The sequence below is a fragment of the Tursiops truncatus genome, chromosome 5 (genome assembly GCF_011762595.2).
Source record: "Tursiops truncatus isolate mTurTru1 chromosome 5, mTurTru1.mat.Y, whole genome shotgun sequence".
NCBI classification, from domain to species: domain Eukaryota; kingdom Metazoa; phylum Chordata; class Mammalia; order Artiodactyla; family Delphinidae; genus Tursiops; species Tursiops truncatus.
Window position 1 is genome coordinate 88,365,432 of NC_047038.1, and position 17,840 is coordinate 88,383,271.

The 17,840-nt window shown below is 34.0% G+C and overlaps 1 protein-coding gene across 2 annotated transcripts in view; it reads right to left on the bottom strand.

Annotated features, from left to right (window-relative positions):
• The window catches only part of ADAMTS3 (ADAM metallopeptidase with thrombospondin type 1 motif 3), a 289,741-nt gene that overhangs the window by 9,162 nt on the left and 262,739 nt on the right, over positions 1 to 17,840 (bottom strand). For both annotated transcript variants that reach the window (XM_033857125.2, XM_073805322.1), the window contains exons 15-19: positions 17,239 to 17,362; positions 13,785 to 13,865; positions 11,799 to 11,962; positions 6,248 to 6,413; positions 3,538 to 3,670 (exon numbers count right to left, since the gene is read on the bottom strand). In XM_033857125.2, coding sequence (XP_033713016.1) covers positions 3,538 to 3,670; positions 6,248 to 6,413; positions 11,799 to 11,962; positions 13,785 to 13,865; positions 17,239 to 17,362 — 668 coding nt within the window. The remainder of the gene's footprint in view (positions 1 to 3,537; positions 3,671 to 6,247; positions 6,414 to 11,798; positions 11,963 to 13,784; positions 13,866 to 17,238; positions 17,363 to 17,840) is intronic.

Consider the following 17,840-nt stretch of genomic DNA (forward strand, 5'->3'; position numbering starts at 1 on the left):
ATCTTAAAGTTGTCCCCTTAGGTTCAGGCATGATGGTAGTTTCCCAAAATAGCACCAACTCATAAAGAAGATGTGGCACATATATCCAATGGAATATTACTCAGCCATAAAAAATGAAATAATGCCATTTACAGCAGCACGAATGGACCTAGAGATTATCATACTAAGTGAAGGAAGTCAGACAAAGACAAGTATCATGATATCACTTATATGTGGAATCTAAAAATATGCTAAAAATGAACTTATTTACAAAACAGAAATAGATTCACACACATAGAAAACAAACTTATGGTTACCAAAGGGGAAAGGGGGTGGAGGAGTGATAAATTAAGAGTTTGGGATCAGCAGATACAAGCTGCTATATATAAAAGAGATAATCAACAAGAACCCCACTATATAGCACAGGGAACTCTGCTCAATATTTTGTAATAACCTATAAAGGAAAAGAATCTGAAAAAGAACATATATACATACATATATATATATATATATATATATATAACTGAATCACTTTGCTGTCTACCTGAAACTAACACAACATTGTAAATCAACTATACTTCAATAAAAATAAAATAAAATAGAAACCAACTCATTATAATAAATAATTATAAAATTATAAAAACCAACTCATTAAAATAAATAAAACCAATTAATTCTCAGCCATATTGCCTCATGGTGTTAAATATCTGAAAGGAAATTAAAAAAGGCTCCATCTGATGCCGGCTATGACAAGGTGGTTTGGCTGCTGCTGCTTTTTCATTACCTCATGAGTTTACTCATGTTTGAATACTCTAAATGAGATTACAGTTCCATCTCTATGCTTGTTGCTGTGAAGGCTACCTGACATATCCATCACGTTTGGAAAATTCAGTTCTTCATATAGGCCCTTATTGGACCTGATGAAAAGGTAAAGGTTGTATGCATCTGGGCCTGAGCAGAAACTGCTTCCACGAATATACCTGATAGAAATATTTCCAAGGAATTTATTTTCAAAAAGATATCCTATGGGACATTCCCAAATTCTATGTCCAAATTCGATGTCAGTGCCCCAGCCCTCTCCAAATTAGCTATGGATACAATATGACAGACAGTTCATCATTGCATATGTCCCAAAGGGTTGTCACCATTGATTCCAACTAGGTAATCAATCTGTTAGTATGTAATGGAGGCATTCTATTTATCCTTTCCAAAGTTACTTTCCCTGTGCAATTTTTTTTTCTTTTTGTCTGTATGGAGCACCAAAATATAAACAGGTTAAAACCTTGGCAGTCTTTGCTATTCAGAGTTTAAGACTGACATAGGTTTTCAACTGGCAGTAGAATGAATTGTGGCAACTAAGAAATTTTACTCAATTTTGAAGGCTTCCACTGTGACTCTCACTTAAAGATAGGTGTTAACATGAGAAGTATATACTTCATAGTCATAGATACTTTCTGTTACCTTATTCCCTCCTGAAATTCCCAGAATGACAATAAAAAAATAAATAAAATGGCATACACTCGTAAAGTGTTCAGCATGATGGTTTGAGTTACATATATTGTGAGATGACTACCACAACAGGTTTAGTTACATCCATCATCTCATATAGATGCAAAGAAAGAAAAGAAAAAACAATTCTCCTTGTGGTGAGAACTCTCAGGATCTACTGTCTCCATAACATTCCTATGTATCATACAGAAGTTTAATGCTGCATTCTATACACATGTGAACAGCCAATGTTCACCAGACATAGAAAGTCTCTAACGCAAATGCTGAACGAAGGGAAAAAAGAAATAGAAGAAGTAATGCACAAAAAAGCAAATAATCTTTAAGAGCCTAAGAAAGATAAACGAATATATTACATCTTTGAAATAAGAATCAAATGTCTGGAAAACAGAACATCTGATAAACAAAACAGCACTTGGATGTTAAAACTCTCTTGGATGTTAATGACATAATAGCAAAAATGGAAAAATTCAGCAGGAAGAACAGTAAATACCAGGAGAGAAAAGAAAAGAAAAGAATTAGATCTGTCTAGAAACCCTAACTACAAATTTCCCAGAAAGAATACTGAAAATCATAGGGGAAACTTTTCAAAGAAAAAATACAAGAAAATTTCCCAGAGGTAAAAGATATTAGTTTTGTGTTTTAAAATGTCTACAAATATACAGCACAAGAGATGCGAAAAAATGAGCACAAAGGCAGTTTATCACTATGAAATTTCAAGACACTAGGAACAAAATGATCCTATAAACTTTGAAAGACAGAAAAAAAAAGAGGTCACATAGAAATAATTGAGAATTAGAATAGCAAATGACTTTTCAAGAGCATAACTGGAGTCTAGAAAATAATGGAGCAAGTTTATAAATTCTGAGAAAAATATAGGTTGGAATGGTATACATACATGTGTGTCAAAATGATCAAGAGTAAGAGTAGAAGAAAGACTTCTTACCTACCCTTATACTTTAACCTATTATATACTTTTCTTAGGTGTATAGAAGCTTAATTCTTATATAAAATTTTTCCTTTGTATATAGTTTTTTCATGAAACTACTGAAAGATATGCCCTACCAGAATGAATGAATACTCTAAAAGATAAGAAAAAGAATGCAGAAAACAGGAGGTCCAATACAAGAGACATGCAGTAGGAATCTCTTGGAGGATGGTAAAAAGAAGCCCCAGGAAGGAAGCTGTGTAGAAGCTCAGGCAGGAGCTAGAACACAGAGAACTCTCTGGGACATGTCTCTAAGAAGACACAAGGACAGGATACTTGAGTGCGTAGCATTTAGAGAAGAGTTTGGGGATGAATTAGTGAAAAGTAGTAGAAAATGATACATAAAAATCAAGACATTCACTAACTCTAGGAGAAACAAAGTTTAGTAAGAAAAGAAACATAAGCAGAGCATGCTAAGTGACTCAACTCTCAAGAGAGACACATGTTGTTAGAATAATATGAACTCTGAATATCAGTATCAGTATTGATACACACACACACACACACACACACACACACACACACACACACAAATGAATTTATATATAAAACAGAAAGAGACTCACAGACATAGAAAACAAACTCAAACTTATGGTTACCAAAGGGGAAAGAGAGGGAAGGAGGGATAAATTAAGAGTATGGGATTAACAGATACAAATTACTATACATAAAATAGAAAAGCAACAAAGATGTACTGTATAGCACAGGGAACTACTGATACATTCAATATCTTGTAATAACCTATAATGTAAGATAATCTAAAAAAAAACCATAACTGAATCACTTTGCTGTACACCTGAAACTAACACAATATTGTAAGTCAACTATATTTCAATAAAAAAAGAGAAGAATAAATAAAAGCAGTTATTTTTGAGAAGCAGAGATATGGGAAAAAAACCCACAGGACTACAGCTTTATATAATTCCTGTGAAATGATCTGATCATTGTAACCAGGTATATGTATTAGCTTTGACTAAAAATTAAGTTAAAACTAAAAAGAGCTGAAGACATTTAAATCCTTTTTATTTTGTCCTCAGTATATGATAGTTAAAATAAACACTTACAGTGGATGTGTACACTCTTGAATATTGCACATTCTTCTAATAGGTTTTGGCTTTTTGTTGGCCTCACAGAAGCTACGATGAACCATTTTATTATCACTTTTCCTACGGCATCCATATTTAGTGTACTGGAAACCTGGTAAGAGAAATATATTTCTTTGGATTTAATCACTTATTCATTCCATCATACATTTGATCATTCACTCATTCATTCATTTATCAAATATTTATTGAGTCAGGCACTGTTCTAGGTGCTGAAGTTTCAGAAGCATATTAGTTAAATAAAAATTAAATAAATAAAAATCCTTTATCTTTAATAAATATTACAAAGTATTAAATAGCAACTGCATGCTTGTTAATAAACTAGACCCTGATAAATAGTCTCCTGTGAGAGTCAGATATGAAAACTATGGCAACAATACCCAGTGACATAGGCTTCTACAGAAAAGACATATAGAAAATTGTAGGTCTCTTTGAATGGCTTTTCCCAACAGATGGGAAAGGATCTGTTCTTAAAAGCCTTGAATGTCAGACAAATGTTTGGACTTTATCCAGGGAGTTACTGAAGGTCTCCACAAGCACTGACTTAGACGTTTAAAAAAATATATGTGTATATATTTTTTAATTTTGAAACATTTCAAATCTACAAAAAACGTGTAAGGAAAGCACAATGAACATGTTACGTGCCTTGCATCTAGATTAACTTTGTGTTACCATGTCACCATATTTGATATATATTTATATATATAAATTAATTATAATATATAATACACATACTATATATACATTTATATATAAAATGTTGCTGAACCACTTGAGAGTAAGTTGCTGACATCCTGATTCTTCACTTCCAAATACCTCAGCTCATAACAAGCACATTCTCTTACATAACCACAATATAATCTTAAAATCAGAATATTTAACACAAATATAATACTAGTATCTAGTATAAAGATGATATTCAAAATTTATCAATTGTCCCTAGAATGTTCTTTATAGAAATGCTTTTCCAATCAATGATCATGCACTGCATTTAGTTTTCACAGAATTAGTTAGGAATAGTTTCTGAGCCTCTTTTTGTCTTTTAATATTTTTGAAATGTATAAGCCAGCTGTTTTATAAAATGTCCCACAATTTGGGTTTCTTTGTCAACTAATGATTAGATTCATTCAGGTTTTCACTTTGGGCAAGAATATTACATAAATTATGTTGTGTCAAATATCATATATTAATGCATATATGTGGAATCTAGAAAATGGTACAGAGGAACCGGTTTGCAAGGCAGAAAGAGAGACACAGACGCAGAGAACAAACATACGGACACCAAGGGGGGAAAGGGGTGGGTGAACTGGGAGATTGGGATTGACATATATACACTAACATGTATAAAACAGATAACTAATGAGAACCTGCTGTATAGCACAGGGAACTCTACTTCACTTCGCTGTACAGCAGAAACTAACACAACATTGTAAAACAACTATACCCCTGTAAAAAAAAGAATTACATTGTGTCTTTAGGGTAACACATTAGGAGACTGAAGGATCTGAATCAGGGAAATAGTATAATTCTACTCAAATTCATTCATTCATTCATTCTTCCATTCAAGAAAGATTACCCTGGAAATAAACGAAGAGAAGAAAATCAAATTTAGTTGGCTAGTTAAGAGACCTTTGCAATAATCTTCCCTTCCAAAGTTGTGAAGGAAACCCGGTGAGGGAGGAATAGATCTGGTAGATAACAAAAAAGTGTATCTGATAAGTCTTGTGACCAAGTAGATGTTGATAATACAACAGAAGGGAGGATCCAAATTATATAAGCATCTTGTGATGAATAAATTGTCATTTAAAATAATTATCTAAAAACATTTTATGCCCCCTCTGGAGGAAAAAAAAAAACTTTAAAAATACATCCTTGAATTTAAAATTATGAAATATTTACCCAGGCATTCCCTATACAAACAACAAAATAATTTCTTGTTCTCAATTATTCAGTATCATTGTGAGAGAATTCTGTCTAGGCCAGTTCCATTCTGGAGCATTTGTTGTTCTGAGCTAGAGGAATGGATGATGGCAGAGATTGAGAAACTCTGAGAACAGCTTAATGGATCTCCTCTAGAGAGAGCAGAGAGGCGGCAGAATGCGAAACACGTATGAAGAAGCCAGACTACCTCCCTGGGTTTGTATCTCATGGCCCCAGGCAAATGACTGATCTTCCCTGTGCTTCAGTTTCCCTATCAGTACGACAGAGGTAATAATAGTACTGACCTCATAGAGCCATTGTGAGCATTCATCATTAATATGTAAAATGGCATCTGGTACATAGTGCAACTAAGAGCTCTTTCATTATTAACGCTGAAAAGAAATGCATAGGTATGGAAAGTAAAAGTGGAAAAGAAAAAAGGCAAGAACCAGAGGACACTGAATTTGGGAGAGTCTGGAAAGAGTAAAGTGACTAAGGGTAACACTACATGGATATGAGACAAGGAGGAAAGGCAAGGGGATTTTAAGAAGGCCTACCACTGTTATGAATGGATTCCTATCCTTTGTAGATCCTGAGATTTCAGTCAAAATGCTTTGTATTATTCAGTTTTGGTTATAGTTGGTGTTTCTCAGATTGTGGCCTCAATTAGAGATAATCCTTAAGGCAGAAGGAAGAAGATTGGCTTTTATATGAATTACATTTTAATATAATAAATGTGTTCAATTGTTACCTCCACCACAGGGTTTGGAACACTGAGACCAGCTCTTCAATGCCCACTCAAAAGTATCTAATTCTTCCTGGATGACATTGTTGTTGTTGATTGTAGGTGCAGAGTCCTCATGGATGATGTACTTATATGTCAGGCTAGAGCGCGTATCATTCTCTTGAGGTATAATCTAACATACACATGAAATAGATATGTAAATCACCTGAGAGAGTATTAAATTTGAATGAAAAAATTACAAATATTTCAGAATGTGTATCTTATTAAAGTTGGAAGACTTTCAAGTAGCTTCTAAAAATAGAATGTTTTTCTGTCACTAAAGTACAGGTATGCCCTGTTTAAGAAAAAAAAAAGCAAATATATAAAATATCTTGGCATTAAAAAGTAAAAAAAAAATCCACCGAGGAGTAAGAAAAAAGTTTGTATTATAAAAATAATAACCTTACAATAAAATTCACCGCAAATTTCCTCAAGTTATATATCTCCTGAGTGTACTTAAAAATTATTGTTTGAAAGACTGTTTTGTTATGATAATAAAGATAATAATGTTCCATCCAGAAAATATAGACATCATGGAAAAATATGAAGAAAATAAAAATCATCCATAATTCCAGTAAACCAGAGAAAACTAAAGTCACTTTTATTATTTTGGAATATAGCCTCAAGATATCTGCATATTATCTGTGTGTGTGTGTGTGTGTGTGTGTGTGTGTGTGTGTACACACATACATACTTTTCTGGTCTTATTTCACTTAATGTGTCACACACATTTCCCAAGACAGTAAATATTCTTTGAAGACATACTTTTAAATGTCAGCATAGTGTTTAATCCTAGTGTGCGTTATTTAATCATATAAATGAATATTTATATTTTATCCCCAGTTTTGTGATGATTTCTGATTCTCTTTAGTATGCTAAAGGGTACAAACACTTTTTTATAGCTCTCATAATAGACTAGTGAATGGCCCTTCAGAATAGTTAGAACAATTATTACTTTCATGATGAAAGTATATGACAATGCCCCCATTCAGCACTGCATATTACTTTCCTCTTTGTTAACCGAATGGGCAAAAGATTGTTGTCTTAATTGTTATTTATTTGATAAATAGTAAAGTTTAATGGTCACTTGTATTTTGCCCACTATGTGTTGCATGCTCATGTTAGGTCCTCTTTTTTTTATTGCTATACATACCTTTTTTTCCTAAATAATCTATGCAATAGGAGTATTAATCCTTTTTATAAGAAACTTTGCAAACATATTCTGTTTTTTATTTGATTTTTAGTTCATTAGCAAAGCACTCTTTTTAAAAAATAGTTTTTAATGACTTTCATGTAGCTTTTATAGGATTATATCAATTACACAAAAGGAGAAACATGTGCAGTTCATTAGTGTTTTAAACTAAACTTTTAGAAACAGCTTTTGTTTGATACTAAACCCGCTAGGATGAAGGATTTGGTTATCTGGGTTCTCTTTTTTCCCCCTTAGTCTTTGTTTTTAAAACAGTATTGAAAATTGAGCATCAATCCCTATATTGGCCCTTATATGTGGCCAGATGTCTAAGCTTTCAACCCCAGATGGCCTAGCTGCCATGCTCTGGGGCTCCGAATCTGGGGTTCCAGTCTTTCAGAGAGGAAAAGAAAGGCCATGATGACAGAGCACAGCTTGTCCATAACCCCTGTCCTAGCTACACATTTCCTTCTTATATCGCCAGCCCACATGGCTCCCTGGGGTCACACTAATATCACTGGCAAAGACTTAAGGCAGGGCTCTGAGGCCAGACACCTGTGCTCCTGGAAAAGAACGCTCTGTCATTACATACGAGTAAAACAGAGCTTCTGATCTCCAATCATTCAAACTTAAAATAATCTAAATAAAAGTTTGATTAATGTATATTTTCCTATAAAGTTATCTAACCTAAGGAAGAGAATGAGTCTAGAAATAAGCCCACTTAAATTTGGACAATTAATTTTTGATATAGATGAAAAGGCAATTTAATGGAGAAAGGACAGTTTTTTCAACAAATGGTGCTGGACACTGTGGTGGCTTAAAAAATGTGTCCACAAGTCTTTTGACACTTTCCCTCTCAATAAATGGAGCTTAATTCTTCTCCCCTTCAGTGGGGGGCTGGACTCAGTGACTTACTTGTAGTAAATAGCAGCAGACATGAAAGGATGTCACTTCTAAGATTAGGTTAAGACTGACTTTTGTCTTGGTTGCACTCTCTCACTTTCTCAGTCACTTGAATCACTCACTGTTGGAAGCCAGCTGTCATGTGGACAGGACACTTAAGCAGCCAGTGGGCTCATGTAGTTAGGAACAGAAGCCTGCCAACCACCATGTGGAGAAGCTTGGGAGCAATCTTCCAAGGCCTTTCAACAACCATGTGATTGAGCTGGGAACTGAAAAGATTCTCTGCACTGGAGCCTTGAGGTGACTGCCGCCAGAGCTGAGAGCATCCTCGTGAGATTCCCTGAGCCAGAACTAGCCAGGTAATAGGCTACTACCAGATACCTGACCCAGAGAAACTATGAGATAATAATGTTGCTTGTGTTCAGCCACCAAGTTTGGGGTAATCTGTTATGCAACAATAGATAATATGGACACCCATATGCAAAACTAAGAACCTAACCTAGACAAAATGTATATAAAAATTAGCTTAAATGGTTCATAAATTTAAATGATTAAAATGTAAAACTTACCAAAAAAGGAAAATATTTTGACCTTGGATTCGGCAAAAAAAAAAAAATCTTATATAATAAGAAAGTCTTGATGCATAAAAGGAAAAATTGATAAATTGGACTTCAATAAAGTTAAAATATTTTCTTTGTGAAAGACACTACTAAGAGAAGGAAAAGAAACTACAGAGTAGAAGAAAATATTTGAAAGCCACATTTCACAGAGGACTTATATACTGAGTGTATATAAAGAACTCTGAAAACTTAAAAAGAAAAAAGCAACCTACTTTAACAATGGGCAAAAGATTTGAACAGACACTTCATCAATGAGAAATAATTTTCAAATTTAAAAGAAGACTGAGAACTGAGTGAGAAGATTTGATTTTAGATTAGTATAATATTTTTACAGGAAATCCAATAAATACTGGTATACAGAATCTAACAATATTCAAATTAAGTTGATGGCTTCTGCTTTCCTCCATGAGGAAGTAATAGGTTGCCTTCCTGATATTGAAAACAATAAAACTGGATAGAATATTTGAGGGAATTTTTTCTGCAATAAATAACATGGCAAAGGACAATGATCCCTGTGAGAAGAGTAACATGCCAGGAGGGTCCTGGCTTCCTGACAGGGCCAGGTCTGGACCCTGGTACTGGAAGCTGGAGCCCAAGCCAAGACAGCAGTCTCACTGAACTGAGGAGGGTGGAGTTCTGGAACTTTCAGGGCAGGGCACTAAAGAAAAGGGGGCTTTATGGAGGGTGGTCCAGAAAGCTGCATGGGTCTGAGTCTGAGGGCTGGTCCGTGCATGCCCAGGCCAAGACACCATGACGTCTGTGAATGAATGGCTGCTGCAGGGCTGAGAGCAGGACAGAGATACCTGAGGACAGGCAGGGCTGAGGGCCCTAGGTGTTCTTACGGCCTCCTTAACACTTCAGGTATTCAGTTGAGGCACCAGAAAGCCATGCCATAAAAATAAGAACAAAATTGAAATACACCAGCCCTAAGAAAGGATAAACCAAGCCTCAAAGGATTAGTGGGAATGGACAATAAATTAACTACCAGACAGAATAAAACCTAGTGCTTTTAAGGAAGGCAACATAAACCAAATGCCCTACAATTTATCATCTATACTGCTCAGTGTACAATAAAAATGTGTAAGAAGTATGAAAATGTGAACCATAATCAAGAAAAAAAAAAAGCAGCCCATAGAAGCAGACAGTATGAAATCTCAGGACTTAGAGGAAAAGTTGGACATAATGAGTGAAAATACATGGACATCTCAGCAGAGAAATGAAAATTATAAAAAAAGAAAAAAGAACCGAATGGAAATTCTAGTACACCATCTGACATGTAAACTTTACTGGATGGGCTCAATGACAGATTGGAGACCACATAAGACAGTCAGTGAACTTGAACACAGTTCAACAGAAATTATCCAATTTGAAGAACAGAGAAAAGACAAAGACTACAAAAGGATTGAACAAAGTCTAAGACACTTGTGGAACAATTTCAACTGGTTTAACATACATGTAAATGAGTCCCAGGAATAGAAAAGAAAGAGATGGGGAAAAAAACATAAACTTGAAGACATAATGGAAAATTTACCTCAATCTGGTGAAAAACATCAACCTACAGAGCCAAGATGCTTGGTGAACCCCAAGCCAGATACATACAAAGAACATCACAAACTAAGCATGCCGCAGACAAACTATGAAACAAACCAAACCAAAACAAAAAGGAGAAAATTGTAAAATGCAGCCAGAGAAAACTGACACATTAAATGCACAGCAGCAACCTAAATGAGGTTGACTTCTCATCATAAATAACAGCTTCAAGAAGACAAATGCTACATAAATGAGTCAAAGACAGCTCCTGTATATTGGGCCCTAGGTTGCTTATTTATTCACAGCAAGTTGAGACCCACCCATTAGCTCTAAAGCCAGCTGGCACCAAACTCAGATTTTCATATATCCAGTTGTTTTAAATGTAGCCCAAAAAAGTAGATTTCTAGCCATCTGGAGCCTGCTTGCTTTGTACCCCAAATCCACTAATTATAAATAAGACTTTGTGGCCATCAAGACTTTGTGGCCCAAGCTGCTGCTGCTACCTTTTGGAATTCTCAGACCCAGAGTCTCCCCGCTGTGCTGCTGAGTGACATCACCTAGACACATAAACCCCTTCTCGAGTTCCCCTTCCCTCACGAGTTACCTTGCCCTTGTCTCCCTCCTGATGGTGGCCCCATAAGCAAACCTGCTAAGGTACCACCCAAACAATATGTGTGGGTGCTACTGCCACCTCATGGTCATATCTATTTCCTAGATCAGCCCCCAAATTCCTGGAACTCCCTACAACAACAGAAAAACATCTTTAAAGTGCTGACAGAGGAAAAAAACAAAACAAAAACTAGCCACTCCCAATTTTATATCTAGTGAAGATATCCTTTAAGAATGAGGGTGAAATAAAGATGTTTTCAGAGAATTGAAAGCTAAGAGAATAATTTGCTAGCATGCATACCCGCACCACGAGAAATGCTAAGGGAAGTTCTTTATATTGAAGGTAAAAGATACTAGATGGAAAATCAGATTTACAGAGAAAAACGAAGAGCATCAGAGATGGTAAATATGTGGCTAAATATAAAAATCTACTTTTTCTCTTCTTGTCTTTAAAACATAACTGATTACTAAAATCAAAAATCATAATACTGTATTATTTGGTTTATAACATATATATAATAAAATATATGACAAAACTGCCCAAAGAATAAAGAGGGGAGGATACATGGAATTATAAAAAACAAGCAAGGTAAACATGTTGTGAGATAAATTAATTATAAAAATGTAAACTAAACCAACTACATAGTGAGCCTGTAATGCCACATACCAAGACAATAACAGGATCATGTAAAGGTCCATCGGTGTGGAGAGTTTCAATGTCATCTTCAATGTTATAATCCCATTCCACGCCAAGATCTATGAAGGTCTTCGACTTGGCTTCCTCCCCTTTGCCATTTAAAATGTAGTGGCCTGTAGCCTGATTCTTAATTGCTGAAGGATGAAAAATGAGTAACCGGCATACATTTTATTTTATCATATTACAGCTTTGAAGATCCATATTAAGTCTATCCCCTTCTATAAATGTAAGACTGTGTTTATGAGCATCAAAGCAATCAAAATGAGTGTTACTTCTGATAGGACTCCTACTTCATTCATTAGGCATTCAAAATTCTCAAGAAGCATTCCTAACCAGTTAAAAACAGTGGCAAGATGGTTAAATAAGAAATAAAAATTAACAAATATTCCCATTTGAAAACACTGCTGAAGAGGTCAACAGTTTCTAACCCATTCATCATATACATTTCCTCAGGAAGGTGGAAATATTTTTAAAATAATGGCTATTTCCACAACAATTAATACAAATGATTTATGCTAGGACAGAATATAACACAATGTCTTTTTTTTTTTTACTGTGTATCTCTTTCAAGTTAAGGCAAAATATTATAGGTACTCAAAATAGTTGAACTAATTTTTAGGCCAACAAACAATTAGTCCTTATGACTATAAAATTCTAAGGTCACATTACCAACTTATATGACCAGGAAAAGCTCTTTACTAAGGTCACATTACCAACTTATATGACCAGGAAAAGCTCTTTACTGGTGATAGAATTTGTAATATACTATAGATTTACTATACCTTATAAAATAAAATGCTTTCTCTAATGGATAAAAAATAACAAACGGGATTTTAAAGTCTGGAGGTACATCGGCATTTAATGATGTTAGGAAATAAAATTTCAGAAGTTGCTACCATTACCGAAAATGTGCAGAAAACATGAGTAATTTTAGTTAAATGCATTTATTCCCCTTGAAATTTTTAAACTAGTCTAATTTTTCCAAGGAGAATAATCTGAATTCTAGAATCAAAAGTAGGGAATTTCAGTTACTGGAGAAAGAAATACAGCTAGACAGCAGAGACTATTTTGGAATCTAGTAGTGAATATACTTTAAATACCAAAAAGAAAAAAATTCTACGAAACACCAAAAAACAATCCATTTTTTAAGTTACATAAGTTTAGAAAAGTAATTTACTATAAATTTTCATAGGTTTGACAGATGTGTCAGTTTCAGAAATCTTCTTAGTGCTTTTATAGCTCAAGGAATATGTGAAAGCTATGTTTACATTTGTATGTTCACTTTGAATACAAACCCCTTTAGAGTGACATTTCTACGTGATCCTCTCATAAAGGAGGAAAAGAATCTTCTTTTAGAAATTATAAGCAGGATAATTTGCAGATAATAAACAGAAAACATGCAGAAAATGAATCTGCATGTGCCAGTCAGAAACTGGACACATAACAGATATCAGGAAAATTTTTATTGGACTAGTAAAATCCAGATGTGGTTGCTTTTCAGTCAAAGAACTTAAAATGCGCTAAAAGAAGAGGCATGCAGTATGGCACCAACCAAAATATCAGAACTAATTTGTCAACATAAATATGGCAAATTTTTCTGATATTATTCTTAATTTAGTGCATTTTATTAACATTTATTTTTCTCATCTCCTAATACAGAGCAAAAATGCATAACAAATTCAAACCTGTGAAATTATTTTTTTCCCTCATGTCATGATGAACCAACCCAGGTTTCACCAAAAGTTAAAACTCTAGTTTTGAATATTTCTTATTTTAGAGAAAGAATAGTTGGGAGAAATGACCAACAAAAATCACATAATAATGCATTTACATATAATTTTGAATTTTATGTGTATATATAGAGATACATACATATGTATCTCTATATATTATTTCTTTGACATTTCTATGTTTTCAGTGCATGTTAAAGCAGAGCCAGCAGACAGAAACACTTACCAAGAATATGAGGAGAAGCCTCGTCTTCTTGGATTAACACATGTCTAGCACCAGGGGGTATATCAAACATCTTAAGGTACCCTTTGCATGTGTAGTAAATATTGGAGGGAGCAAAGAAGAAAACAAAAGCAACAACCATGGTTAGTCAGGCATTACATTCTAACTGCTCCTGTGTGCAGAAGAGGGCATCCATAAACCGAAAGAAGCAGTTTCAGAAATTAATTTCAAAGCATTGGTAGCTTTTGTGACATCTGGCATAAGATCAGAGGAATCTTTTTTTTAATTAAGTTGAGGGAAAAAAATTAATCTAGTTTCTAACCCATTAGTCACTTATTTTGTGCTGACCTACAAATTGTATCAACAATAATTCAGGCAAATACTATACTCCCCTGTGCCCCTCCGATGTGATTTTAGTTTTCTAAACCATCCTTTTGAATAGGGGTCCATTTTTAGCGCAATTAGTTGGTGAACTTCTTGATATATTTTATCTGTCTATATACTATTTTAAAAGCCTAAGTGGCAAGTATAAACAGCTGAACTTCTAACTCATGAAATATCTTCAGATTTAAACACCTGCTTTATTCTAAAGAAATTACAAAAGAAAAATCCATGAGTAGCTTTCATTTATATTGCGATCAGCAATTAATTTGAAAGCTTTAAACAAGTTTTAAAGGGGAATGTTTTAAAACATGTGCTGTAGATTTGGTTGGAATATGTCTGCAGGTTATGTTGTGCATTGCCTCTCTACACGTACCCTAAGTTCAATCTTCTAACTGAGAAATCACAAAACCAATATGCTGAATAGCTTGTCTTGGGTTTTAAAATCACATATCAATCGTATTGCAGTCATTGTCTTATATAACAAACTTTCTTAGTATTATCACGTGTCCTAAAAATTATCTTAAGGTCGTTTAGAATTAAGATCCTAACCACAAATCAACAATAATCAGGGCAAATAGAGAAACCAAGATGTTTTACCTCGCTTGTAAGGAAAAAATGAATATAGGAAGATTATGCAACTTATACACCTTCATTACATCATGAAACCTATAATTCATATATTACAAGTATTGACAGAAATTCAGTTATAAATACAAAATTGCTTATGGAATCAGAAAGAAATCTGTTTTTCTGTCATTTCCTATATTGACAATTATTACCTTTGTGTAGATTTACCTAACTCTTTTACAATATTTATGAGTGTCTTAACTAAATGGAGTGGTCACTTTGGGGTCAGGGTTTTCAGCACCTGAGCCTGGGTGATACTCAGTACCTGAAATGTACCATGTCTGCCTGAGTGCAAGAGCTGGAAGTAACATGCTTAAGATGCCAAGTGTAGCAAAACAGCTTGATGCCATTTATGGATGCCCATCTTTCTGCAGTTTGCTACAACTTACCCAGTACATTTTTAGCTTCCCTTGTTTCAGCAAGAGAAATATTACGAGCTCCTTTGGGTAAAGTGAAGGCGCCTCTCATCTTCCCTTAAACAGAATGTCTTTAATTAGTGGAGGGTTCATGTTTATCAAAGTCTTGCTGTTTCATTGACTATACTATAAGCTATATATATTTTATTAGGTAATATATAAAATATGTTCCATAATTTTATATGTTGAAGTCAAAATGCATTTATAACAGTTAGCTAATGCCAGTAAACTGTTAATAGTCAATGAAAGTAAGACTAAGCGTGAATGAGAAATGATATAGGTGATTTGAAGTTGAATACTTGCAGATTTCATTTTCCAGCAACTTGAATTCTTTACGGCACCTCTTGCTTAAATTTTTCCCTGTTGGAAAAGGTTAATTAGTCTATTGAATAACTACGAAGATAACATTAGTTCAAAGAAATGGATGTTAGATTATCTTCAAACAGTTTGAATCTGTATGACTGATTAAAGCTTTCTTCTCTTCTTCAGAACTTGATTCACAGGTTTAGCATAATTTTTGAGGTATCTGAAAAAAAGTATCACTGCCTTTTATTACACATAATATAGAATGGATAATAATGGTAAAAACCATTTTCTTTACATTCATTCACTCTGGGAATAAAAAATTAATTATTTTACACCTAAACGAACAATACGTAACTGCAATAAAGAAAGCACGGTGAATTATTTCACATTAAGATGGAGAAAAATCACGTTACTCCACCAAAACCTTTGTATATGTATATAATTCTAATTCCGTTTGCTTTATTAAAATAATACAATCAGCCAGAAATGGCAATATTTGATTTTTAACAATTTTCAAAGTACAAAGCATAGTAAATTATCACACAGGAATAGCAAAGCTTTCAGTAACTAGAGTAGGGAATGCTTAAGAAAATCACATTAGAATATAATCAACTATCTCTGTCTAGCTCTAAATATATCAAAGAGCAAAGCTGATATGTGTGGAAATGGCTTGAGCTGCATACCTGGGGTATAATGGGAGCAAAAAGAACCAAGAGAATTACTCTATTTGGATAAAGAACAGTTTTTTATACTTCTTATTTTTCTAAAAGGAAAAATTAGTGCTATGACAATGTGCTCAAAGTAAACCAAATCTTTGTTTTTGTTTTGTTTTATCTTGTTTTCTGTTATTCTGTAAGAGACTATATCTTGGATGTAAGAGAAGCTTTTCAACGGAAGCCTCACATTAAATTTATCTTTAAATGCTGAATTCTCAGAGACATTTGTCCAATAAATTTGTGTAATAACTGAACAATATTTGTTACAAATTTAAAGAAATTATTCAGTAATCAATGTTTATATCTAAGTCTTATGAAAATTCCAATGAATTATTATGAAAATACTAATAATTTTGCATATTATTTGCTTTTGGTTCCATCTGACGAACCTTCACCACACGCCTGAGTCCAGGCCATTGACTGTGTAACAAGCAGAGAAATTCAAACACATAAGCAATTATACCTCAGGTTATTTTTTGGTTGTATGTACCTCAAACTTGCTTGATATAAACTTGTAAATATTATGTGAAATATAGACCCTAGATTTATAGATTTATAAATAGGATAAACTTGTTCACTTATAAAAGGAGCAAAATGAATGTAATATTTTTAAAGTTGTATTTAAAGTTTTATAATATTTTTAACTTCTGATCAACAATTTATGTGCAACAGAAAATTCAAAATAAGCATTAATTCTAATAATTATGTTTAATGCATTTTATTAAGGACACAGAATTAAACAAAACAGATTTTAACTAACTACTATAATTGATATTGGTTTTATTTGTTCCTTATCTACATTTAGTAGATTTATTTTTTATCATGGACACTATGAAGTATGATTTGTCAAAGTTGTTAAAATAATTCCTTAAAAGGTAATCTGAATAAAAATAAATCAGCAGCTAATTTTTTTATGTTTATAGAGAAAGTGTGGCATTCCTAAAAGAAGTCTCAGACAAATGCAAATCATGGAGAAGGATACTGAATTCACGAGAGACCTCATCTTACCAAGCTTCCTGGGTGTTCTGGTAAACGTCCCCTTTACGGTTCGACAATGGGAATTATCTCCTCCACAGACCCCACACTTATCCTCAACCTTGTTAGAACCGATTTCTTTATCACAGCCCACTTTCTGGGGAGAGAAGATATTAAATGTAGCTAAGTTTAACGTGCCAAGTAAAGGTCAGCATCCTGTAGAATGATACACCATTTGTTTCATCATCGGCCCACAGACAGGAACCAACATTCCTCTCTAGCTCTGATTTTTAATCCCTCAGTCTTTTAAAGAACTACTATGAAATAAAATGACTTGTACTCTGGGCAGTAAAGTATAAATTTCCCTCGGTCTAATGAAGTGTTTCCCCCGTCATACATAGGCAATCATCAAACATTTGTGGAACGCAGAAGTTGTAGCTGATGCTGAGGAGACAAAATTAAGAGGCGTTTCTCCCTTGTTGCCTTCATATTTATAAAGATGAATACTAAAATAGTGAGTTGTCTATTAGTACAGACTTTACAAGTTGGTAAGGGATGTGAGACAAAACATCACAGATGTAGTGGAGATTTTCATAGTGCCCTGAAGGAACAGACGGTGTGGAAAGGCAATTCAA